The sequence below is a fragment of the Ahaetulla prasina genome, chromosome 3 (genome assembly GCF_028640845.1).
Source record: "Ahaetulla prasina isolate Xishuangbanna chromosome 3, ASM2864084v1, whole genome shotgun sequence".
NCBI classification, from domain to species: Eukaryota; Metazoa; Chordata; class Lepidosauria; order Squamata; family Colubridae; genus Ahaetulla; species Ahaetulla prasina.
Genome location: NC_080541.1, coordinates 152,077,248 through 152,105,014, shown reverse-complemented (window position 1 = coordinate 152,105,014; position 27,767 = coordinate 152,077,248). Strand labels below are relative to the sequence as shown.

Below are 27,767 nucleotides of genomic sequence, written 5' to 3'. Positions count from 1 at the left end.
AACTTGCCTCGGAAAACAGGAAGGGATAAGAAAGAAACTCAGTATAACCATACCTTGACTTTCTTTAGTGTAAGAAGTGGGGACAATGAAAAGGTGTAAGGTTAAAATTCGGTTAACCTATATCAACAACCTATATCAATAAAACATTAATATTTCTTGTGTTGTCTGTTTCCCAAACTAGTCTATTTCAAAGGGTTGACAATTGTTTAAGACAATTGTTTATTGAGGGCCGCATCAGGGTTATTTTTGACCTGGGGGGGGGCAGGTGGTGGCAGGGTGGGCATGGCCAGCTTTATGTCACTCGTGTTAGGGGCATCTGTGGTGGCCCGAGATCTCTGCCAGTGAAAACAGGCTCCCAAGCTCCATTTTTGGCTGGGACGGGTTTCTGCAACCTTCTGCCAGTGAAAACGGAGCGGGGGGGACCCATGGCGCTCATGAGCTCTGTTTTTAGCTAGGATGGCCTCCTGCAACTCTCTGCCAACAAAAATGGAGCATGTGACCCTCCGAACTCAATTTTTGCTGGCAGAGGCACTGCAGGCTAGTCCATTGTTTCCAGGGCAGCCCCGCAAGCCAGATCTAAACACCCCACGGGCTAGGTCTGGCCCCTGGACCTTGAGTTTGACACCCCTGGTCTAAGCTATAGATACTAAAATCTTTGCCTGGAACTTTGAACCATACTTTGATCATACTTCTGCCAAATGTATATGTTGAAAATAGTTTGTTTCCAGTTTTGAATCAGGATTAATTGACCTGAACTACCAAGAGAAATCCTGGACATATAACAGTTTACTATTTTAATCATTGCCTCAGTTCTTCCCGGTTTTTACCTGGTAGTTCTGGAGATCTGCAATTTTTTCTTGCTGCACAGCACAGTCACTCCAGATAAGGTTTGCGGTCTCATCATCATCCCGAGTCTTCACAAATCCCATTTCTTCTATTGCTACCCGGACTACAAGACAGAAATAGGAACATGAAAATCAACATAAACAATTAGATTTCTCAGTATCCAGAGACCTAACCTTAATTTTCCAGATTTAGAAATATAGCAGATAACATTAGCACACAACATTATTAAAATTACTCACATTATTCAGCCTACAATATGAATACAGGTAGTTCTCAACTTACAAACATGTTTAGCGACTGTTCAAAGGTACAACTCTGAAAAACGTGACATGAACGGTTCTTGCACTTATGACTGTGACAGTATCCTCCACAGTCACATTGATCAAAATTCAGGGTTTTGGAAACTGGCATGCATTTATGAAGTTGCAGCATATCTGGGTCATGTGATTACTATTTGTGACCTTCACAACTAGCGTCCAACAAGCAAAGTCAATGGGGATTTGCTTAACAACCGTATGATTTATTTAACAACCACAGTGATTTGATTAATTGTGGCAAAAAAAGTTGTAAAATTAGACACGATTCACTTAAGAAATCAGGGATTAGCTGTATTCCACAAGTCTAATACTCCCTACTGTAGAAATATAGTGATTGTGTGTTAGGTTAGGAGCAAATACTGGCTTATAAAAGGAATCATAAGACCTTTCAGCTTTGAAAACTATCTACTAAAAACCTCTGATTGATTTTTACTTGAAGCTGTAGGAATATGTTGATTCTGACAAGAATTCACTTCATAAATGTTTCTAAGCTGTCGCTTTTTTAACTAAATTTACATAATAGAAGATATAAGAAGATATAATTCATTTTCTTCTTGGTTAATTGCTTTGTGTAAACAGGCAATATTTGTACTTTTCTTCGTTTATGCCAACTGAAAAATCAGACAAAATCTAAATGATTACAGCTATAAATAAGTAAAAGCATAATGTTGGAAGAATAGTAGATAATATTCAAGAACCCTGAATGGTTAACACTGAGGCTTAAAGTGAAACAAAAAAACCAAACCAAGGAATCCTGTCACATTTTGTATAAAAGTCTTCTAAATAATGAAATATCTCGTAATGATACTTTCACTCTGAATGATAATGATAGCAAGAATATGGTATTGACTGGACAGATTATCACAAGACATCATAATCCTCCCAATTAAAAACAGATTTTCCCTAGCTGAAATGCTAAGCTCCAGTTTAATAACAATGTGCTCTGTTTTGTAATTCATGTGTAAAATTAATGTGAAATTGAATGACCACACTGAGCTTAATGCATTATAATATTGAAAAATATTAGCTGCTAGATATCTATGGAGATGAAATGCACCTTTAGGATTAGCTGCTACAACAATTTACCAAGACAAAAAATATTTCCTAATAAATATGCAACTTTCTAGCAGAAGGGTAGGGATTTAATAAAAGAGAATACAGGGTTTAACTGTGGAGTCCTTGGTGCTCTTTGTGCTTGGTTGTTTGCTTGCAAACATTTCATTATCTGACTATGGCAGGTGTGTTCAAACTTGGCAACTTTAAGACTTGTGGACTTCAACTCCCAGAATTCCTCAGCTAGCTTTGCTGGCTGAGGAATTCTGGGAGTTGAAATCCACAAGTCTTAAAGTTGCCAAGTTTGGACACCCCTGGACAGAAAACAAGAGCCTAATCAAGGAACTAACAAGGAGAAAACACACCCCCACTGACATTGACACAACAAGCTACCGTATATAAACCCCACACTCACTAGCACTGATGATATTTTCCTAGTCACGTAAGGAATCATCTGCAAACAAACAACCAAACTGAGAAAGCACCAAACACTCAATTTTTTTAAGTAGTTACAACTCACTTATGATGGGATTAAAATGTCAAGATTAACTTTTGACATTTATCTATGGCTAAAATTTCTGAATGTGTCACTGTATGGTAATGGAAGCATCTCTGATCTTTCTCAAGGAAGAACGGAAGAATACATCAACGTCCTGATATGTAATATCCTGATATGTAATATTTTGACACGTAAAGCTTTTGTGGGCTATGAAACTTTCTTTTCTCCATCTACCTTTCTTTATTTTAACCATAGGATTAAATGTAAATTAAGCAGAATATGTAGCTTGCTACCAATTTCATATTTTGTGCCAGCAAGATTCGCAGTAATGGTCGCATGTTTTTTCTTCTCTCTGACTTTTCTCCTTATTGAGTTTTGGAAAGATAGACCTGAACTCAAAGACAAAGAAGTGGTTCCTTGGTTATCTGTTAAAAAAAAAAGAATATAGTAAATCATCATCATACTCTCTTTTCAGCAAATTGAGCATAAACAAAAAATTATTTATTGCATGATGTTAAAAACATAGCAAAGCTAAACAAGCGGTTACAAACTTTTGAAATACCAATTATAAAATTTCATTTTAAAGTGACAATGTAAATGTAGTACACACCACTAACGTAATTAACAATTGTTTCAGTCCTAGCAAAACCACCACATGATCCTTCTGTGGTGTAAACATACACTCCTGCCTAAACATATACCGGCAATGTGATATAATGTTTCAGATTTATTTCAAGAGTGATATTTTAAAATGACAAGGAGTAGAAAAGCAACTCTTGCTTGCAAATCATTAAAACATCACCTGTTCCTTGGGTTTCTGCTGCAGCTAAATGAACCTGAAAGCAGATGCAGCTGTTTTAATGAACCAGTCAAGTTCTATGACTACATTTCTTTGTGTCCAAAGCAGTAGCTATATAGAGAATACCAACACTGTATAGTCCCAATATGGAAGTAGCTTGATCAGTACTTAAAATCCTTTCCTGTGCCCCCACCAAATTCCCTGTCTTTTTAAAAAATATAGAGAAGCAGCACGACCCATAATGCAATTATACATGTTTTTATATGGCTGTAAACCGCCCTGAGTCCCTAGGGAGATAGGGCGGTATAAAAGTGTGAATAATAAATAAATAAATAAATAAATAAATAAATAAATAAATAAATAAATAAATAAATAAATAAATATATATATATATATATATATATATATATATATATATATATATATATATATATATATATATATACATACATACATACATACATACACCTGGAAGTCCATTATCCAATCATGCATGTGGTATTGCCAGGGCTGAATAGAATACGTAATATCTGAACTGCCCCTAAGTTACTTGTTAAATCCAAAGTATAAGGTTTCTGTAATATGGTAGCTTACCTCCCTCATTAGGCAAGGATGGCATTATCTCTGGGATGCTGTAATCGGAGAGCTACACAGTCAAGGAATTTAAGAGGCTTTCCAAGCCAATCTTCTTTTCATACCATTTCAGTTCAAGATTGAAGCAAAACCCAGATTTTAAAAAACAAAAACCACAGATGCCTGTATTTAAGTAGAAAAATGTACCAATTACAAAGCATTCCATGCAGATCAGTTTTCAGCATTCAGATTTTCAGAAAATTTCTTTGAAAGACATCTTAAAATTTGATGAAGAGGCAGATGAAGAATAATTTTTTTAAATTTATTTATCTCATTTTCAGGAAACTCTGACACAATCTTATGTAGAGACTCTAACTGGGGGAACATGGAGACTGCTTGAAAAGATGGTTTAATGGTGGACAGGACCACATGGGTTTTTTGGGGGCCCTGGGCAAAATGAGCACATAGGTGAGAGAGGGAGAAAGATTTATACCCTCTCTTGGGCCCCGCCTTGGAATTTCCTGTTCCTGTGTAAGAAATGTATTCTGATTGGTTGTCAGACTCCCATGAGGCCATGCAGGGGTAACTCTGTAAGTTGTCTTGAGTCCCAGGCCTGGTTGAATCTTGCTGGTGATGATATAATGAAGGGGCTTTGGGGAATTCCTATTATCATTTTAATGGCTTTGTCCTGGTTTGGATCCTGAGTGAGAGCTAATCCTATTATGTCCTGAGGGGCATGTCTTATGTTTTGTAGATATGCTGGCCCAGCCTTTGTCTTGTAGATAGGTTGGCACCAAAATATCTGCTGGGGGGGGGCAGGGAGCTGAGGCTCTTGAGTTTGTCTTTAGAAACATGTTTCTCCTTTAGGGAAAATATAATATTCTGCCTTTTTAATACTTCCTGGAATATTTCATTTTCATAAGAGAGGGGTGGGTGCTAACTTCCTACACCACCCTTGCCTGTAACTCATGCTTAAGGAGGAAGTAAGAAGAAAAGTGATGTAGCAATTTAATCTTTTGTTTACTTGGATCTGGGAGCAATGCAAGAAATGTCCAGTTAAGCATAAAACAGTCCTTGCACCCTGAGTGGAAAGAGCAGCTGCTCATAATGTCTGTGGATGGGAGAAGAGGTCTGGTTAGGGAGCTGCTTTTTTTCTAGGCTTTGTGTTGTGATTCCCTTCTGTATTTTTAAACACAGCGAGAAGACAAATGGTCCTTCCTGGCTTAGAACAACTGCAAAGGACTAGAAAGTCAGAAGGAGGAAGTCAGGGAAGCCTAATTAGAGGCAAAAGATTAGGTTTCTCAAAGTCATACAGGATATAATTACCCAGGGATGAAATGCTCCCGGTTCGGACCGGATCATCCGATCCTGTAGCAATGGTGGCGGGTGGTTCGGAGAACCAGTAGCAAAAATTCCTGCTCCACCCCACCCCCACATGCCCAGCTGAGCCACGTGATCATTTTTTTTACTTTTAAAAGCATTTTTTCTTCGGCTGAAAAATTGCTTTTAAAAGTAAAAAAAAAAAGCTTCTGATGATCACGTGGCTCAGCTGTGATCGCCAGAACCCTTTAGAAGCATTTTTTTTACAACCTCTTCAGCCAAAGATACTGTAAAAGAATGCTTTTAAAGGGTTCTGGTGATCAGGCAACTTTGGCTTAAGAGGCTATTAAAAAAATGCTTTTGAAAGGCTCCTCTGGTGATCCCAGCTGAGTTGCCTGATCATCAGTTGGCCACACCCACCCAGTCACATTACCTCCCCCACCAAGCCGCACCCACAGAACCGGTAGTAACGAATTTTACATTTCACCCCTCTAATTAGTGTAAGATAATTTTTGTATGTGTGTGAGGGAAGCAAGCATTTTGGGACATGGCCTCCTGACTCTTTTTTCTTCCTTCAAAATTTTCAAACATACATATATAAAATAAAAATGAACAACTCATTACACATGAAGAAAAAAGGAAATCCCCCAATAAATAAACATTTAGAGGAAAAAACCACTTTAACCACAAATATATTCCAAGTGAATCTCATTTTAAACATATTTGAAAGGGTATTGTTCATGAACTTTGTCCAATTTTTCTTCTCAAAGGAAGAGACTATGTGGCATTCGCTGATTGACAGAATTTGTAATTTTCTAAAAATTCGCTAGATCATCTCGAACATCCTTTATATCTTGAGTATAGTTTTTCCCCATCTCCTAAGGATTTAACTTTTTAGTATTCCTATTCTCTAAGTTAGTCACTGCAAGTTGGTATTTTATCTAAAATTATATGCTCTAAGTAAATATTTTAACAATAGCATGGAACAGCCATATTTGTCAATTCTCAAAAGAACCTAGGAGGTTTAAAAAAGGAGGAACAATTTCCCACTAAAGCATTTTAGAATGACTGTCAACCTCAAACAGAATATTACCCTTTTATTCAAATGTGTATGATAACCACAATAAGTGTTTTCATTTGTACACCTTGAATTAATTAACTGACCCGTGTGGACTGGGTATAATCTTTGCTATCTCTCCTACCTCTTTCACTTAAACAGTAGTGACAAATTAGAATGAGGGTATGGAAGAATTGGGGTCTGGGACAAAAGAAATAAAAATTCGGAGGAGCACCATTGGTTTAGCAGTGTAAGAGCTTTGAGAAGTCATTGAATGAATAGTTATAAATTGAGTACTATATGTAGATAAAGAAAGGGATATTCATCTGTAACTTTCTGTGGGGTGAAGAGTTACTAAATTTATATCTGCTGTAATGAGGGCTGAAAATCACTCCTTTATATAATTTTATTTTTATTTATCATATTCTTTTTTTCTTTTTTGGTTCTTGCTACTCTTTTTAAGTTTAGTTTGCATTAGTTTGTTTGTTTTTTACTATTGTAATCAAAATCTTTCATTTAAAAAAAGGGGCCGCGGTGTGGCTCAGGCTGTAAGAAGCCTGTTATTAAAACACAACTGCCTGCAATTACTGCAAGTTCTAGTCCCACCAGGCCCAAGGTTGACTCAGCCTTCCATCCTTTATAAGGTAGGTAAAATGAGGACCCAGATTGTTGGGGGGGCAATAAGTTGACTTTGTAAATATACAAATAGAATGAGACTATTGCCTTAGACACTGTAAACCGCCCTGAGTCTTCGGAGAAGGGCGGGATATAAATGTAAATAAAAATAAATAAATAAATTTTAAAAAATCATAAAAGAGAAAAAGAAACAAACATACATGACTTTCAGGCTGCTGTCTCCTATTCACACTATTTCTTGATCCATCATGACTAAAATTGGCTTGGATATCTTAATCCATCCTGCCAGTGGTGGATTGTTACCAATTCGCCCTCGATTGGGCGAACTGGTAGAGGTGGTGGCTGGACGCTCCACCCACCCGCCCAGACATCTCTGCGCATGTGCAGGAGCATTGCATGTGTGCGAGCACATGAACGCCCACAAGCAAACCAGTAGCAACAGGATTTGAATCCCACTACTGCATCCTGCATATACCAAATCTGAAAGTGTGGTTACTAGGACAGAAACAAACTCTAAGCAGAATTAAAATCATGTTTTAAAGAATCTGCATACTTGCTTACACCAATTTAGAAGAGATATATAAGGGTCAAGAGAGCAAAAGATTTATACAATCTGGAGAGAAACCAGAACAAAAGGTTGGATGTTGCTTCAAAACAAACATCAGAATAGGATGGAGAATACAATGCTTGAGTTTCTAAGTGTCACCTGGTGGCTGATTTTCTTAAGATTAGATTAAGGAACTAATTGTAGGTTTGTAACTTGATATGTACGATATAATTTCATATGGTTTTTCTGATCCCCCCACTTACATGGATAAAGTTCTTTTTCTTTAGCCTTAAAGACAACCATGATATACTTACATGTCTCATTTTAAATTATTAAAAGTTCAGGATTTGGGTCTAAGATAACAGTCAATAGAGTGGTTTTTATCTTTTCTGTCTAATAATGTTATAAGGAAATGTAAATGCACTTGGCTTAAATTCAAAAGTTCTCTTACCAGTGTCTTTTTCCCCACTTGGAATTGAACCCAGATAGACATTTCTTCCAACAATGGTACAGTAGTCCTTATTTAGTGACAACTGAGACTAGCAGTTCAGTCATTAAACAAACTGTTTACTTCCTTCAGCTTTCCTTTGTTTCCAGCCCTGCAAAGGTCTTCAATGTGAGGATTGGTTGCAAAGTTACATTTTTGTCACGGGGGGGGAACAATGTATGGCCATTAAATGAGTCATTTAAATGAAGACTACCTGCACTGTGGGCTTTTACTCCTATCAACTATTAACAAGAATGCATGGCCAATGAGAGGAAGCTTCGCACTAGGCAGGCCTGGTGAGTTACTAGTTGGCCCACTGAAAAGCTTTGGAGACAGTGAGCTGAAAAGAGTGGGAGATGTGGAACATCAGTTAACATGACTAGGATAATGACTGGGTTAGAAATAAATGTAATTTATAAGCAGCATCTGCTGTCTCATAGTAGGGTATGAAAACTGAACAAAGTTCCTTCTTTGTTTACTGGCTGGCTGCTGAGGAGAAGACGAGGGTCAAATTGCCTTCTCCCTGCCTGAGGGGCATCTATGGAGAGTATGTGTAAAAAAGTTTTGAGATGGTGAAACTGACCACAGAATGTACCCCACCTAAAAAGCCGAGCTTTGATTGTCCAGTTGTGACTCCCATTTGTACTTTTTCACACACAAACACACAGACACACACTCTTCTGCAGTCACCCTTGGAAGAGGATGAATTCCATAGATCATACTGGCTAGAGTATTCTGGGAATTGAAGATCACACACCTTAAAATTGCTCAGGCTGAGAAACACTGCCACAAACCAAATGACACATGAGCAGGGCATAAGGACAAATTCTTATTGTCATCAAAGTGGCAAGAAGGCTCCTTAGGAATGAAGTGGTAGATACTGCTAGAGCTGGGAAGCAAGGGGAACGGTAGCAACAAGAGCCCCTCGGGACTACAACAATTGGCTTGGTAGTGGCTTGGTATCTCCTTTATGTTGCTTCAAACAACCTAACAAAACCTCAGTGAAGCAACTGAAAGATACTCATTTCTTCAGATGAAAGATAAAAAAAGCTTTCTTTTTTGTTTAACAAGCCAGGTTCTCCACTTGAAAGAAGTACCTTCACTCTTTAGCATGATCCTCAGGAGTGATCTGAATGCAACTTGATTGCCTCAATATTGGATGATACTACCACAGAATATTTTGAGAATTGAGGATTTTCTGAGGAGCCCCTTGCCAGAGAATGGGCTTAATGCTTTGGCAATGCATTGTAAAATCAATGACTAAAGAAAGTCTCAACTTTAGTTGTAGAACAGCCAACAGAAACATCTTCCTATCTAAAAGGTGAATATGAAAGTTAACTGGAGGATTCCAATGTTTATGTGGGGATATTTTTTATGTTTAATTAAAAGACAAAGTTATTAAAATATATATCTTAAGTATCTTTCAAGATTTGCAAGAGAGAAGGGTATAAAAACTGAAAATATTTGCCACTGCACAATTTCCCTGGCTTCACCTATAATTTGTCATCCTGCCCTCTGCCTCCACAGCCCCATTAAGTACCAGTTGTCAGCAACTACTATATTTTCCTGGCTTGGAGATAGCTGGATACTAATTAACACGAGACATTATTGGTTGAGGTTCAAATGCCATGAGAACAGAAAGGAGTCATAAAAAAGATGGGGAAATAAGTCACAAGATATATCCTCATTTACTTACAGGACCAAATGTCCTACAAGGAAGAGAAGCAGCAGCAAAGGCTGAAGAATTGCCCTTCTTCTGTTCTTATCAAGCCCATCAGAGCCAGCTATCCTGTAAGAAATAGTAGTAAAATTCAATACACTGGGAATGGGGAAATTCTATCACAACTGGTTCCCATGCATTTTTTCTTCTTCTGTGGTTTTCACTCCCACAAAGTAGACCAGACTAGGTAATCCACGCCACAGAAAGATTGAGAGGATGTTTTAATGAGATTGGATGTAATACAGTGGTGAAATCCAATTTTTTTTTACTACCGGTTCAGTGGGTGTGGCATGGTGAGTGTGATGTGGCTTGGTGGGCGTGGCAGGGGAAGGATACTGCAAAATCTCCATTCCCACTCCACTCAGGGGAAGGATACTGCAAAATCTCCATTCCCACTCCACTCAGGGGAAGGATACTGCAAAATCTCCATTCCCACCCCACTCTAGTTTGGGTCTCCAAACTATTCAAAATGTCCACTACCAGTTCTCCAGAACCTATCAGAACCTGCTGGATTTCACCCCTGATGTAATAGCAGAATTTTACAAATCTGTATTATGTTTCCCTTCTTATAACCCTGTGAATCAGAGAGACAGGAGCCACTCTAAAGGTTTCTCTGTCCCAGGACTTAAAGAATGTTAGCCCCCCTTTGCTTAGGTAATAGAAGTTTGGTGTAGTGGGGAAGATGCTGACTTAGAAACCAGGAGATTGTGAGTTGTAGTGCTGCCTGAGGCATGAAAGCCTGCTGGGTGACCTTGGGCCAATTATTTTCCCTCATCCCAACTTAACTCACAGAGTTGTTTTTGGGGGAAAGAAGGAGAAAAGAGTATTAAGTATGTTCACCACCTTGAATTATTTATAAAAATAATAAAGGCAAGATATATATAAGTATATAAATAATTGGTTCTTGCATGTTTCTGTCAAGGTCATCTACAGGGTTATATTTTTATAGTATATATGCCTGAGAACAGGGATTCTTTCATTCACATAAGAGCAAGGTATAAATGCTTTAATAAATGCATATTTCCCAAGTCAGGTCAATCTATGATTTCACAGATCCCAAACAAATCATATTATTTTATTTTATTTTATTTGCATTTATATCCCGCCCTTCTCCGAAGACTCAGGGCGGCTTACACTATGTCAGGCAATAGTCTTCATCCATTTGTATACTATATACAAAGTCAACTTATTGCCCCCCCAACAATCTGGGTCCTCATTTTACCTACCTTATAAAGGATGGAAGACTGAGTCAACCTTGGGCCTGGTGGGACTTGAACCTGCAATATTGCAGGCAGTTGCTGTTAATAACAGGCTGCATTAGCCTGTTGAGCCACCAGAGGCCCTTTTATTTATTAACTGAGTCACATTTAGAGGTTACAAATAAACAAGTGTTTCTTGTAATGCCTAAACCAATCTACGCTCTCATTCGTTTTTTACCTGCTAAAAAGGTTTTGCCCAATATTCCAATATTTTGCCCAATAATACATTCACAACAATACCATCAAATGCATTCTAGATAATATATCTATGCAATATTCGCATAACTTAAGTTGTTAATTAATATTCATGTAACATAGTTTAGAGATATTCATATAATTAAGCTGCTGATTAATAAAAGTTTTCAGGCCCTGCCGATGCCAATTTCTCTGTTATCAACAAACTCTATTTAGACATGAGATTTTATCAGTTGTGGTGGGCAAAGAAGGAACGACAGCCTATTTTTATAAAATATATACACAATCTTTGTATTCTTTTTTCTCTGTACCCAAGCAGTTAAAAATAAATGAAACCAGAAAATGGAAGCAGGATTGCATAGCATGATATTACTAGATAAGCAAAACTACTGATCTCTGAGTTGATGGTCTCATCAGGAAATCTAAAAGAAAGTCCTGGGGTATACACAGTATCAGGATCAACTGGGTAGAGATTTCAATAATGCATTTTTCATATAAGTTTCTAAAACAATGGCTTGTAATTACCATGCCTTCATATTCAATATAAACCAATCTACTAAATCTTAGAATGTTAATCCGGTTTCTTTCAACAAAGGCTTGCATGTTTTTAATTACCATTAGCAGATTGTGCAAAAGATGTAATTATTGTGGTTGGCTCACTTGCTCTAGTCATGTTAATCAAATAACATCAACAACAAGAGTATGTAACTAATGACTAGCAACTTTCTTTGTCCTTGGAAACAGATAATAAACCAAGGTCTAACAAAGATGAAACCAAACAAGATCTTGGAGGCTATTAATTCAATAATTATGAAATCAGATGCCATATTTTTTTCTGGAATGCTGCATGGACTGAGTTCTAGAGAAATTCAGGTTCTATCATTCTCCTTGTGAGATGAGTTAGGTTGAGATCACTCGCCAAAGTTACCCAGCAGTTTTTCATGCCTAAGGCAGGACCAGAGTGCACATAGACCACATTTGCTACAAGAATTGTGACCTGATAATGAATAGCACCATCACTTTGCTGACTTGCTGCCAGCAGGAATGACTAAAGAAACCATGAATGTTCTGCAATTTGCTAGTCTAAGGTATAGACTAGAAATTATAACTTATTTCTTTAGCTGCAAATCAGCTCAAAAGCTGTATTATAGTCTGTACAGCCTAGAATCCCGATTCATGTTACGGTTAAAAATCCATAAAAAAGCTTATTTAGACATTTCCCATAATCCCGGCGTTTAGTTAAGTATGGTTTATTACTGTAATTACATTTGTCACGATAAATCTCAGGAAAAGACTATTCTTTCCTTCTCTGACTATTTATAGTAATTTATAGTTTTCTTTTATGTACACTGAGAGCATATGCACCAAGACAAATTCCTTGTTTGTCCAATCACACTTGGCCAATAAAAAATTCTATTCTATTCTATTCTAATATGTATATGCCTCTGGAAAGAGCATCAATAGACTTTTTAAAAATACAAGTAAATCTTAATCTCCATTTTTCATTGGTTTATGATGATATCTGTTTGCAACTAAGTTATTTTGAAAATGTTCTTTATCTCTTTCCAAAGCATCTTAGTTGTAAGCAATATAATATTCAGAGCCTCACTAACATGAAAATCAGTATTAAATTATATTCAGAGTTTCTTCAAACCCCAATATAGCATATACTAATTCTCAATATAATTCATATTAAAAGCCATATGCACATAGAAAAAGGACAGGATCTAAATTAAATGGAATTTTAGGACAAGTATTAACTGTCCCAAAATCCATTTCAAGATCTGGAACAAACAAGAAGACATCATTGTTGTTTTGCTGAAATTGCTGAACTTCAGGATGAAAATGAAGAAAAGCAACCTTAGACAAAGACTACCACCAGATGGAGGCCTCTTACCATTATTGCTGAAGAACCACTGCAGTTATTCCAATTCCATCTACCTCTTTAACTAAGTTTCAATAGGCAAACAATAAGACTTCTAAGAAAATGTGCAAGTTTACGAACCACAGAAGAAGGGAATCTAGACCCTTCCCTTGATTAAATTCGGGGAAATAAAGCAGGCTAGTTACATGATAAAAGCCTGACAAATAAAGGCGGGGGGGGGGGGATGGCTCAATTGTTAACTTCAGTTCATTTTCATATCAATGTGATCCTCAGCAATCAACAGTTAAGGAGGCAGGAATAATGACGCAGATCCATGTCAACTAGATACTCTAACAAACTCACTCTGCTGTAAGGATAGATTCATATATGAATCTGATTCCACTATGGGCAATCAATTATATGGACTTCTTTTTTCTTATTGAAGCATCATAATCAATTAGTAAATAAAATAAGGGGGAAAAGCACTAACCCAGGAGAAACATCTTTTCTTCAGTGTAAAAAGTCAAACGGCACCATCAGAACAAGCTCAGAGCAAGGAACAACAGACTGGCTTAAACAGAAAAGTAGCCTTTAGCTTCAGAGCTATTTTATAATGGTAAATACACAAAAAAAATTAGTTTCTGAGAAAGCCTTCAGCTAAAATATGTTGGACTTAAGAAATTACATTTGGAATAGGTACACCATAGAACAGTCATGGTTAACCTTTTTGCCATTGTGTGCCAAAAACGGGGGGAGCACGGGGGGACATATGCATGCGTGCCCACACTCATAATTAAATGCGCCTAGCGCATGCACACACGACCCCCCACACACACTTTTGGCACGTGATGGCATGGTGGGCCTGGTAGGCCCAATTTTTGCCTTCCCCAGGCTCCAGAGGCTTTTTACAAGACTGGGGAGGGCAAAAATGGCCTCCCCCCCTCCCCCCGGGAGGCCCCCTTGTGGCTGGAAATGGCCCATTTCCTGACTTCTGGTGGGGCTGGAAGGCCCGAAAATCAGCTGGCCAGCACGCAGATGCACACTGGAGCTGAGCTAGAGCAACACTCGCATGCCCACAGATCTGGTTCCGCATGCCATAGGTTCACCATCACGGCCATAGAAGTTTTCTCAGTTATTTTCAGCTGAGTGCCTTTTCTTGCTAGCTCACCAAAGGAACACATGCTGTCTTTTAATTGGGGGAGGATACCTATTATCTACATGATGCTTTGGGGGAGGGGGGAAAGGCTCTTGTCTCAAGGGCTTACAATGAAACAGAAGCACGCATGAAAACAACAAAGGGAACGAGAAAAATAGAAAAGAATACACAGTTAATATCGAAGTTAAAAAAAACCAAGGAAGAATACATAATTCTTTCAAGTAAGTATAGTTTGGTTTAGTTGTATAATTGGAACTGTATATACAGGACAGTTTCCTCTCTCAAGCATTTTATATATTAAACAGTTACTTGAAAGAATACCAGTCCTTAAATGGAAACATCAAAGCAAGATATTTTCTCTCTTCAGCTCAAAGAGTAAGACACTTGGAACTGAAAGAAGTACATGTGCAAAGATCACAACCATCACAAACAAAATAATCCCATAAACATCAGTATTCACAAATACTTCAATCCACGTATTACATAGCTATACAGGGAGTCCTCAACTTATAACCATTTGTTCAGTGATTGTTCAAAGTTACAATGGCACTGAAAAAAATGACTTATGACCATTTTTAAATTCATGACCATTGCATCATCTGTGTGCTCACAGGAACAAAATTCGGACCCTTGGCAACTGGCATGTATTTATGACACTTGCAATGTTTCAAGGTCATGTGATCCCATTATGTGACCTTCTTACAAATTCAATGAGGAAGCCAGATTCACTTAACAACCTTATTGCTAACTTAACAATTGCAGTAATTCACACAGCAACTGTGGCAAGCAAGGTTGTAAAATGGGGCAAAAACTCACTTAACAATTGTCTGCCTTAGCAACAGAAATTTTGGGCTCAGTTGTGGTCATAAATCAAGGACTACATGTAAATCTGTGTATTTTCAGATATTGCTGACAACGACTGACAAAACATCCACTAGACATAGATATTGAGGTGCTGAATTTCAGTAGGGAGCCTAGAGATTATCTATCTCTGCCCAGTATGTACTTTAAAAAACAAATTATGACCAGGGAAACAAGAAAATTATCAAGGGAGAGATGACTCGAAAGAGATGGAATCAACCTCAACACAGTCTGCTTTATTATTTGTTCAGAAAATCACAATTAACCTTGCTGCTTGTATCTTTTTAATCTTGTTCATAGCTATTGTAAGGATAAACAAAACAAATACTTCAGAAATTACTTGTTGTACAGACTAAAGATCAACCAAGCAATTATTTTGTCTTTTCAAAGCACATTATCTGAATTCAGCATGTTTCAAAACTAAGAATAGAGCTTGGCCACAAAAATCCATACAATCCTTATTTGGTAGCAAGAAGAATGTTGGCAGTCCAAATGTGATATCCCTATTATAAATTCAATCCCAACGTATTAAGGACTATACAGTGAATGTCAGAAAATAAAGATTATCTTTCTGTTTGCCTAAGAAGCTGAACACAGCTCAGAAGCAGCAGCAAAGAGAAAAAGCATATTCATACTTTAAATATTTTAGTCTAGTACATTTTCTCTAAATGAAATGCTCCATAAAGCCTTCTGAAAATAACTTTTTTTTCACAGTGCTTTTAAAATAGCACATCTCTGCCCTAAATTTCCCACCTCTTAAAATAACATCCTGCTACATAATCAGCTGACACTCCTCCACTCACAATGTAGAAGTCATTTGCTGATAATTAACCCGTTTGTCCTCTAAAGAATTATTTCACCTGCTTCATTACACTGACTGACCAGGAACTCAGAGATGGAAGGCGTTTTAACAACTTTTTCATCTACACGGTTTTTATACATCCAATATACTTCACATTTGCACAGAATTTCTCATCCATTATCTAATTATAATGAAGCAGGGATGCAACAGATTCACGAACTGAAAGGATATCCTAAATAAGTCAAGATCTGCTTTTCTTGTCCTTGAATGCAGGACATAGAAACATGGGCAAGTTACAGGAAAGTAGACCTGACTGAATATTAGACATAATTTCCTAACAAAAACAGAAGTTTAATATTGGACTAAATTAGAGAGGTGATAGACTACCCTATAGTGGATGTATTTGCGGAGGGTTGATTAGTTCATTCTGGCTTCCTATTTTGAGCCTGTGGTTAGATGTGCTCTTTCTAGCTCTATGATCCTCATAAGAATCATTTTTAAGATGAATCAATTTATTCAGAGAAGGATTTATAAAGAGAAAGATTTTTCTCAACAAAAGACAGTCTTTTATATATGATTCTTTTTTATTCTTTCAGGTCAGTGATTCTGGGGTATGTATTTATCCTACATCATTTTCTGAGTTTTGCATATGATTTATCTATCAAACAGAAAAAGAGAAAGTGTACAATTATTGAAACCTATCTGTCACATTGTCATTTCTTATACATATAAAATATTTTACATTAACTTTCCATTACCCAGATTCCCATATCAGAATGACGCTTTCCATTTTATATTCTAAACCACTGCACTGAAGCCTTTATACTGATCTGATATCCTTTCTCTTGGATTACAGAATCAACCCAAATTTATCGGTCATATTATCATATCCAGGCCTGAATGTACTCCAGATGGGCTCCGATTCCTGTAATTGGGGGTCAAGTGACTTTTACAAAGACAGGGAATGTTCCAAGATAATGTCCTTCTTTTCATTTCATGCGAATACATATTTATTCCGTTAGTCCAATAAATATCTTGAAGAGGAGTTGGAACCAAAACCTCTTGAAAGTAGGAAACCAAAACAGAAGTCACCATCCCCCACACTCCCCAGAGCAGCTGGAAAAGGAGACCATGAACAACCATCTTTCGAAACATGCCAGAATCGACTACCAGGAGTTGAAGGTCCAGCTCTTCACTGAAAATCTGGAGAGCTTCATTGGTATGGATAACCAAAAGGAAAGCCTCTGTATTTCAACTCCTTTTTGCAAGGAAGGATGCTGAATCACTAGCTGCTGCCTCCAGCATCCTCTCATCCTCATATGACACCCTCCCTCCCAGTGGTGCAGCATCAATTTCACCCCACCACCTTTGTGCGTGTGTGTGTTAAGCTACAAAGCTGCCAAAGCATCTTTCTGTGTACCTTGGAATAAGATGCACTGGATAGCTGCCCCCACCCCCCCTCATACACACACAGGTTGGGGACAAGAAAATCACGTCCAAAAATTACCTGCAAGCAGCAAGTACCGCCCCCCCATCCGAGGATGTGGCTTTCTGCGGGGTTGTGTGATGTTCCTACAGGATCCCCTCGGCTACAGGACGTCGACAGCCCAGTCCAATGAACGACCCTCTTCAGCGGATCGCCTTCCAGCCAGTCCTTCTCCGGCAGCACTTTCTGCTCTAATGCTCTCCAGGGGCGGCCACTAAAATACTGAATCGGAGGGCGCTGCAGCAAAGCTGAGAGGCCGGAGCAGTCCACTCACCACCTAAAAAGGGGGAGGGCAAGCTGACTGCACGACGGGAGCAGTTACAGTTAAAGGCGGCTTTGGGGGCTTTCACGTGCTCCGTGTGGTAACCGCAGATGAGGTGCGGGGGGGTGTCTCCCCGTGGAATAAGTGAGCCAGGCCTGAAGCACGGCCTGAAAGAAGAGGCTCCGCTTCCCTACCGCGTCTCCCCCCCCCTCTCCTGTTGGGAAAGTGGAAAGCTCCGCCTCGCCTCGGCTCCCTCGAGCGGCTTTAAGCAGGGGGCGATGCAAATAGGTTTGAGTGCGGTGAGTGGAGAGATGGATCTCCTCGAGCAAAGTTGCCGTTGGGATAAACCACGTTTAGATTTGCGCTGCCTGATCCCCCAGGAAGATCCCGTCGTGAATAGATCCCATCGATTTCAATGGGATCGGCGCTCAAGCAGCAAAGAGGTTGCGGCTGTCACCTGTTTCCCACCACCTCTCTCTCTCTCTCTCTCTTTCCCTATGTAATCGCGCGCTCTCCTTATTGGAAGGACGGCATTCCTTTCCCAAAGTGGCCCTCTTCATTTATTTAGAAAACAGAACATTTTCTAAAGCTGGATTAGATTCATAGCCTTGGAAACTAGATTAGATTCACAGGCAATATTTTTGCTCGCTCGTGGTTGGTGAAAAATTATCCCCAAGGGCCAGGAGCTGAGAGGTTAGGCAAGCATATGCTTTCTATATTGCAAATAATATATTTCCTTCTCTTTATAGATCCTTTACTTTTAATAAGGTGTAAAAACAAAATCAGTTACAAGAAATTGCTTAGGTACAAGTTTTGGATTTATTTATTTTTTAACCCCGGTGGGTGGGAAATGCATGCTAAGGGTATGCTCACAATTAAATTGGCCTCTGCCTATAATTTTTCCTGCAGTATAACATGAAGTCCAAACATTTCCTATCTAAATTCCCCTCCCTCCCCCAAATCAGCTGTTAATGCTATTAAAATGAAAGGGCTATTAATTAAAATGACACTATTGAAAATGTATGTTTTCTAAATAAATTAAGAGGGCCACTTTGGGATAGTGGTTAAGGCACCTAGCTAGAAACCAGACCACCATGAGCACTAGTCCCTCTTCAGACACAAGCCAGTTGGGTGACCTTAGGCCAGTCACTCTCTCAGCCCTTGGAAGAAAACAGTGGCAAGCCCCTTCCAAAAATTTTGCCAAGAAACTTGCATGGACTTTTCTAGGAAGTCATCAGGAATCAAAGATGAATCAAAGGCACAAATATATATAAGCATATGTAATACTTTTTAAAACTAAGTAGCAAATGCTATACTATTTTAACATAAAAAACTATACACAATAAGCACCTAATCTTAGCGTTTGTATATGTACTGTATGTATAATAGAAAAAAGTAAATCTTAAGTATATGTATATATGTATGTATAATAGAAAAAAAGAAATAAAAATGCTACATAAAACTACTAAAAATCAAAATAACCCCACACTAAATTTAAACTGAAAATAATCAAGATAACAAAGCTAAATACCTAAAAATACCAAAATATTCTTAATATGTGTACAGTGTATAAAGATCTATTAAATGAGAATAGTATAGAGAGAGGGGGGTATTCTATGACTTTCTTCAATTGGTTCAAATTGTGATTCAATTTTTAAACAATAAATTAAACCCAGACCATATGGGAATCATATTCTCTGGTCTTGACACTTCATTGATGCAAAAAACCCTATATTTATTTATTAAACAAGTTTATATAGCCGCCCCACACACACAGTGAGTCCTGTGAGAGAGACATGATGAAGAAGCATGTTCCTATTTATTATGCAACACTGAATAATCAATGTTATTGACATTACTTTATTAAAAAATCAATAGGTATAATTCAATCTTAATGTTGGCTTGCTAGTTCTCTTTAGGTGTAATTTTAAGTGAAAAATTAGAGCCCGTTTCTCCAGATTTTATGAAATACATATCTTGCAATTGGCAAGGAGGACCCATATGCACTTAATAAATTATTCAGAATGGAAATCTCTAGTGAATTTTCCCTCTGATAATAAAGCCTTCTTTACTGTAGAGATAGTATACAGCTCCACCATTTTGTTAATTTATAATCTTGTGTTAAAATATTTGTAAAAATGAATTGAAAAGGATTCCCACCTGTGTGGAAAAAAATCCTTTATTGTCTGACATGCACCCCTATAGTTTTATTCATTTACTTTTCATCCTATATACCTCAATATATATTTTGTTTTTCACAATTTAAAAATAGTATTGAATTTTAAAAACAGTATTAGAAAACAGTATTGAAAAACCAAGCTCAGGGCCACTGAGAATGCCATTTGGTTTATGGTATATATCTACAGGCCCAAGCAGTATGTTTTGTCGTATGACTTACATTTTTACATAGCTAATGCTCTCTCTCTCTGTGTCCCTCATACATATAGGGAAAAACTATCAATATGATTATAAAAAACTAAGATTTTTTTATTGAGTCAGCCCATTCATAGCTCTGTGTCTTGCTTGCTGTAAATAATCTATCAATAGTAAAGTAACTAATATTCATATGAAAGCAAAGCAACAGAACAAGAAAAAGAAATCCATTTTAAGGCAATAGCTGAGTTTGCTTTGTGTGTGCATGCACACGTGTCTTTGAGTCAGTTTTTTATTCCTGGCAACTGCCTGGACTAGTCTCTGAAATTTTCTTGGCATGATTTTTTCAGAAGTAGTTTTCCATTGTCTGCTTTCTAGGGCTAAAAGAGAGTGATTGGCTACAAATCACGCAGATGGCTTTTCTCTCTAATGTGGAACAAAAATTCACAATCGCCCAGTTTGTAGCCTTGTGTTAACCACTACACAAAGTGATTCTGAGTTTGCCTATCCATGATTAATTTAAGTATGGTTTGCTCAAACCCATTTTCCAGATTTGTCCAACTCTGTGGGCTACATTCATACAAGTTGGTTACTAAAGAGCCAAAGTCACTAAAATCATCTTATATTTATATATTTGATTTCTTAAAATTCTATCTTTATTATTTTTATAAATAATTTAAGGTGGTGAACACACCCAATATTGTGTTCCTACACCCTCCTACATTATTTTCCCCACAACAACGCTGTGAGGTGAATTGGGCTGGCAAAAGGGTGACTTGTACAAAGTCACTCAGATGGCTTTAATGCCTCCTGGTTTCCATGATAGCACCTTAACCACCACATCAAATTGGCTTATATATACATGCTTATTATCACTCTTACATCCTCCATAAAGTGATTTGCTGCTGAATATTAAAAACAACTTCATATGAGGAACCGAAAGATAAAAATTTAATTTGGAAAACTTCCTCCACCCTACTAGTGAGTTTATAGAGAATTTTCTTCTAATATTTTACTGTAAACAATGACATATTTTAATTTCCTGGTTTATATGTACTTAATTAAACAGTAGTGCTTATAATGCTATTTTTTATATTTATAACCTATTTTTGATTCAGGAACTTAAGGAACTAAACACAACACTAGCTGTTCCTATTTTTTTCTTACAATAACTTGTAAGATAGATTGGACTGACAAGAGAATGACTGCCTTACCAAGTGAACGTCCATATGTGAGAATGGACTAGCATTTCTGTTTCTCTGAAACTGAACTAGTCTAACTTCTTAAATGCCACATTATATATATTTATATATACACACAATAACTAAAAATAAAAAGGCCTAGCATTTGTATCATGAACAAAGCAACTCCAGAAAAAATTGAGTAAAATTAGTCAAAATCTATTTATGTGTTCTCTTTCCACCTGCAAAATGACTAATTCAAATGTTGGGGAAACCCATATCAGCAAGCTACTACCTGAGATATAAACATCTATTTCAATATTATATCATTTTGATTATATCACATATGAACCATGAATAATTCCTTGTACGTGTAATGCATTCAAAGTGCTGATATGTATACTGTACAAGGAGAATCAGTCTGATATAGTAGTTAAGGTGTTGAACTAAGAGCAGAGAAGCCCAGGTTCTAGTCCATCCTTAGGCACAGAAGTCAGCAGGGTAACCTTGGGTCAATCATTTCTTCTTAGCACTAACCACTGTATGGTTCTGCCACAAATGCTAGAAACAAAGCAATAATTGGTTTTATGGGCAAGAAGAAGAGATAAATTTTTGATAAGCAACAATCAGTATAATTGCAACAGCCGTGTAAATTTCAGTCTCGTATATGACAGTAACCGAGTGGATCCAAATCAAATGAATTAACATTAACATTTTTGAATTGCATCTCTATCAGTAAGTCTTAAATGTCCTTTATAGATAGGGCAGTGCATATATGCAACATTTAGAGCAAAATAAACTAGTTTCTAAAAGAATCTTCCAGTGGTTGGCAGAAACAAGTCAGCAAATTCCATTATTCCAAAAGTATTATAGCAATTAGCAACAATTTCATTTAGATCCTTGAACTTCTTCTAAAAATAAGTTAGCTGTTGGGGAATCTCATTATTTCTTCCAAGATTTTTACTAATGCAGAATTTCAGATATTGTAATAATTCCCCTTTTAGAAGTATCCTACCTGGGTTTCAGGACTGGCACCAGTTGTGATTCCAGGGTAGGGTGGTGGAATGGCTATTGTCATTCAGGAAGTTCTTGTGGCTTTCACAGATGCTGTTCTGCAGATAAGCAGATGTGAGACCCAGTTTGTATAGTTGGTCTCTAGGAAGCAGATGGATTATTGCTGCTATACTTACCTCCTTGCTATGTAGTGGTTTATTCCTTCAGCAGCTCAACTCTGATTGTGTTGATGGTGTAGTTCCCCAGATATAGTGTATGATATTGGGAGACTTCAAACTGCTTTCCTTGGGTGCAAAAGGCAACCATGGACCTGAATCAGATCATCAGGGATCAACTATTCTCAAGGATATATATATTTGAAGTGGTTTATATCTTGGAGTAATTGCTACATAATCAGAATTTGAAGGATATTAACGTCTATCTCTTGTCACGATCTAATGGACTCCCTCCTTCATAGGGAGTTTGGGGAGAATCCTATAGCTGTAAAGCACAGTTTGATTATGGCATTAGTCATTAATTAAAATGAGAGAGTGACAATAACTTTAGTTTGCCCCTATGTGGCCTCTCCCTGCTTTGTAGATCCCTAGAGATGCCCTGGTTCTGAGAGGAATCCTGGAAGATGACACAAAAGAAATTCATAGAGTGCCATCGGAGAAAGATAAAGTGCCATCGGAGAAAGATGTACAACAGAATATGCAAAAGTTATTTAAGCAACTATTTTTCCACTGTCATTACATCCACAAGTTGCCAACTGACGGCCTTATTTCAGATGATTAATCCTTTTAGGGGAAAGGGGGATCAGGGGGACATCTGAAACATCTCTAAAGCTCAAGATATCTGATGGATAAAATTGCTCTGATCTACTGTGAAAATTTTGCATACCCTTCAGAATTGACTGCAGTGTAGTGTGGCTTGATTATCAGGGAGATAGTTCAGCCTGCTAGTTTTGAGTTTTGGGGGTATAACTTTGGGTTATACTTGGGTTTGAGGGTATAACCATCTATAAGTTCATGTTCTTTTTGGTTAGTTAAGACCTCCCAGGAGGCAAGATGTGGTTGAGTCTAAATGATGGTGAATTCATTCTTGAGTGAGGGGCATATTCTGCTTTCTCTGAAGAAGGCAGTAATCCATCCCCTCCTCAAGAAACATAGCATTGATGTTGGATAACTTTTGACCAGTCCTAGCCTTCCATTTTTTGGAAAGAAAATTGAGAAGATAATCAGAGTGTCTGGAGGAAGCAGATTATCCAGAATTCTTTCAGTCAGGTTTTAGGTCTAGACATAGTTAATGCATCAGCACCTGTCAAAGGGAGTAATATTTTCCCCCTAAATTCATATGAACCTGACTTTACCAAGCTTTAGAAAGACCTGTGAAAAAGTGTGTTATGTCCAACACAATGTCTTATTAAGGATGTTTTAGGGGGTTTGTTGGTTTTTTTTTAATTGAAATCCTCTGTTAGCCATCCAAAGTTTCACGGTGATCAGGAAATTATACACAATGAATGAATGAATTCATAAATTAATGAATTAATGCTGAGCATAGGAATTTAAATTTATATAAAATAGACATGGATCCCAATACCTGTCATGAATTCAGTAAACTCAAATAATAACATTTCAGGTTAACTGAAAGAGGAGCTGAATTTTGAATGTTTTATTCTAACCAATCACTGCAGTTTAAATTGATGCCTCAAAGTATACAAGATTAAATTCCTAAGCGTATACAGGATTAAATCTACAGAACTCTCTTTTTAATGAAATAAGAATTAGAACAGTGCTCTGGCATGCCTATGACTTATTCTGCATCATCGACATATGTTGATACCTTAATTTCCGTTCCATCTCCTATACTGCCTTTAATATTTAGCATTTCAAAATTCACAAGCCAGCAATTCCAAAGTCAAATTAAAAAGAAAATGAGCAATAGGGCATACTTGATGTAAATTTTAAAAAGAAAAATAGGCAGTATTTATATTTATATATGACGAGCTAAATAAACTACATCCAAAATACAGAACTTTGGGGAAATACATAATAAAGTGAAGCTTAATTTCAAAAAATTCCAGTTTACTGATTAATTTCATTTAGAAATGCCAACACTGCAGCATTACATAAATTATTTTAAGAAATGTGAAGGATTTTTTCTGGAAATAGTTCGGAATACTTCTTCCTAGCAATGTTCTTCATCTTAAAATGTCCGTAGTATCTTAGCTGCATGACTTAAATTACGAATGGCAACACATCAACTTTCAAAAAATTGAAAACATCAGTTTATTTGTTTTATGTAAATTGATGCAAAAATAAAAGATTATGTAAAGAAGCTCTATATACACTTATTGGAAATCTACATCCTTGACAAAGAGACAATCTTTTCCTATGCTAGGAGATTCCTAATGCTTTCAAAAATAATACCTTGTTTCCAGTACTATATTTAGTAAAAGTTACATAGCAATAAATTCACTATACTGTATATTGAATTGTCCGTTGATTACTGGAAAGTAAAATCCAAAGGTACGAAGTAAGCATATGAAAGCATCAAAGCCTCACTACCTTCCCTTCTACATAAATACTCACAGTCTGATTCCAACTGCTCTGAAATGACCTAGCCTTTCCCATCAGACTCAGTTCCCAGCATTTTCAAAGGCCACATGTAGGTTCACTAGTGTTTACAAAAGTTGTCCTAGGCAACCAAACAGAACATAGAGATTTAAAGGGACCCACTTCAAGGCTATATACTGTATGATCTTCATTAAATATTGCTTAACTCCCACAATCTTAAGGAAGTATTATAGGAATTTCCCAGCTGATGGGAAAATAAAGAAACACATTTCCGTTCCTTTTCTTTTTCTTCACTCATGTTGGCTTAGGAGGAAATATTTTCTCTCTATATATGTTTAAATATGATTTCAGTATCTTTTTAAAATAACCACAATGTCACATTCTTCCACAATGCACATTCTGTGCATTTAAAAATATAAGATCAGTTTCCTCTAGTGAGAAATGTATAATACATTTATTATTTGGGGGGGGGGGAATGGCAGTGGATAAAACTGAATATTGTGGGGGAGGAGATTTTCACAGGATGACTGACACAGTTCGCTTAATGATATGGGTAATAAATCATTCCTTATCACAGATGATTCTGTTGAATTGACAAGATTTTGGAATAGCTACCGGTAGTTAAAGATTTTTCGGTGGAAGAATTAATTTGGTTCAGTGCTGGTATTTAAAAAGAGTTCTTGATTTCAGAACTCATTTAGAGTATAGAATCATGAAATGTGGAATCACAATCTAGCCAAGCATATTATGTGAATACACTCTGTATGACTCGTTAGTGGTTCAATGTGTTGTACAAATATACAGTAAAAAAACCAGATACATTGAACAAACCATGTTTAAAACAATCAACAGTAATCGTGTTGTAATAATACAACTGTTTTGTATCAGGCAGTAATAACAGGGCTCAGTACTGTAATTTTTTTTTTAAAAAAAGCAAAATAAATTCTGCAAGCCTGAAAACTAGCATTAGTTTATGTAAGGTCATATAAGGACAAAGGCCCTGTTGAACACAGCCTCTGACATACTCTGTTTGTGAACACAATCCTCCACCTGCTCAAAAGGCAGAGTCATAAGGGACTGAAAGCAAAAGTGTTTCTGTTCTTTAAATACCAAAGCTGCAACCTTATACTTAACAATAAGCTCAGTAGGATTTGCTTGTAAGTAAACATGTTTAGGATTGCAAGATTAGGACTTTGTTAAAGCAACCACTGTCCATAAGATCAGCCACAGGATGACCATGCAAATAAATAATTATTAAAAAAAAATTAACAACTTGACCATATTTGCTTCCAAATTGAATTGAAATTAACCATTATTTTACTTACAGCTTTAATAAACCAGGTCCTTAAAGGTATGTATTTATGGACCTTTCAAAATCAATTTTAGATTAATGAAAGTTTAAGTTTCTTTATTTTAAAAAAACTATTGTTCCTAACACTCAGATCTACCAGGCTCCACATTAGCTTCATTTTTTTTCCCATTAGGCCTTACCTGTTCTAAAAGCAGATTCTATATAGGAGGCAAACTTTTTTTTCCTCCTGCAAAATCAAAAGTTGGCAACTTGAGACAATCATTAGCAACCTGCTAATGAAACAATTGGATATCCCTTGTTACATTAAAAATGATAAGCTATAATTCAGTAGGTTCACATAACAGATTAAGTCAAAACAGGGAGGGGGGATCTCTATTAATCTCTATGTTAATCTCGAAAGAGAATAAATTCTGTGTGTTCTAGTTTGGATTGCTGCAGTGTATTTTTGTAAACAGTTTGGAAAATTCAAAACAGTTAGGACTAGCCAATATGATGAGATGCCAATGATCTCCTGCTAATGCTGTTCAAAGTACTAAGGATACTTGATGAAAACCAGTGAAAAGTAACTATTTCAGAGAGAAGAGTTATATATGTAAATCTATGACAGTTTTCTGTATTTGCTCTTGACTTGCAGACATGGTGAACAGACTCTTAGTCAAGGCTGTGTTAGAGGTATAGAGGTACATATCATGACTTTGGCTGCTTTCTCTTGTAAACTTATCAAATTCCTCTTACTCTCCAATCTTTTATAGACAACGGAAATGCATTTTCAGCATCCCAAATGTTTATTTCATAATGGTATATAGTGGAGGTAGAGTGAATGCAATAGTAAATGGTTCCTCAGGTTGTTTAGGACAAAAGGCTTCCCATGGTGTAAGTGCTATTCCAATTGTTCAATTTTTGTATGCTTTCCTCATGTTGGTGCTTTAGTCTTTTCCCACTATTTGCCAGCAAGGAATAAATGGATGTAAGTAGCTGGATGAATTTCAGACTGAGGGATTGTTTCTTTGGCAGGATTTCTGAAACTCTTGCCTTTAGCTATTTGCTCCTCTCCCTGAAGGCCATTCTATGCATGCTCTCTGATCCCAAAGAAAACCTTTATATTGTTGCTGGATTATGAAGTCATGCAGATTTTTCATCTATCAACAGATACTTGGGAACATCCTGTCCTTGTGTTTCATATAATTTCTTTTGAGTATATTTCAGTTAGCACTGCTTAAAATATTTGTGCATTCATTTGTGTGTCTCCTTAACTATAGTAAGCTTCTCTAATTTCAATAAGTTATATTAACAGGAAAGGAATGTTTCCATCAATGTTTGTACTAGTCTGCAGACTACATCATAGCAGTTGTTACGTGTTTTTACTTTTGTCTCCATTTCTTGATGCAGGAAGATCAAATGCGGCACGGAAGGATCTGAATTCATACCACTTAGATTGCCTTAAGAAGTATTGTAGAAGTATTTTTATTCTACAGCTATTGAGTTATTTGTATTGCCTAGGACTGGATTGTATGGTCAAAAAGGCAAGTGTATGTAATGGGCTGAAAGTATACTTGTAATAAAGTTGAGTATCCTCATTGCATATAGGAA

The 27,767-nt window shown here is 37.0% G+C and overlaps 1 protein-coding gene across 1 annotated transcript in view; it reads right to left on the bottom strand.

The window, feature by feature from the left end:
- TTLL7 (tubulin tyrosine ligase like 7) overlaps positions 1–17,919 on the bottom strand; it is an 89,679-nt gene extending 71,760 nt beyond the window's left edge. The window contains exons 1-5 of the mRNA XM_058178249.1: positions 17,499–17,919; positions 9,831–9,923; positions 4,109–4,270; positions 3,009–3,140; positions 828–949 (exon numbers count right to left, since the gene is read on the bottom strand). Of these exons, the coding sequence (XP_058034232.1) occupies positions 828–949; positions 3,009–3,140; positions 4,109–4,133 (279 nt within the window). The 5' untranslated portion in view covers positions 4,134–4,270; positions 9,831–9,923; positions 17,499–17,919. The remainder of the gene's footprint in view (positions 1–827; positions 950–3,008; positions 3,141–4,108; positions 4,271–9,830; positions 9,924–17,498) is intronic.
- Positions 17,920–27,767: the final 9,848 nt, after the last annotated feature.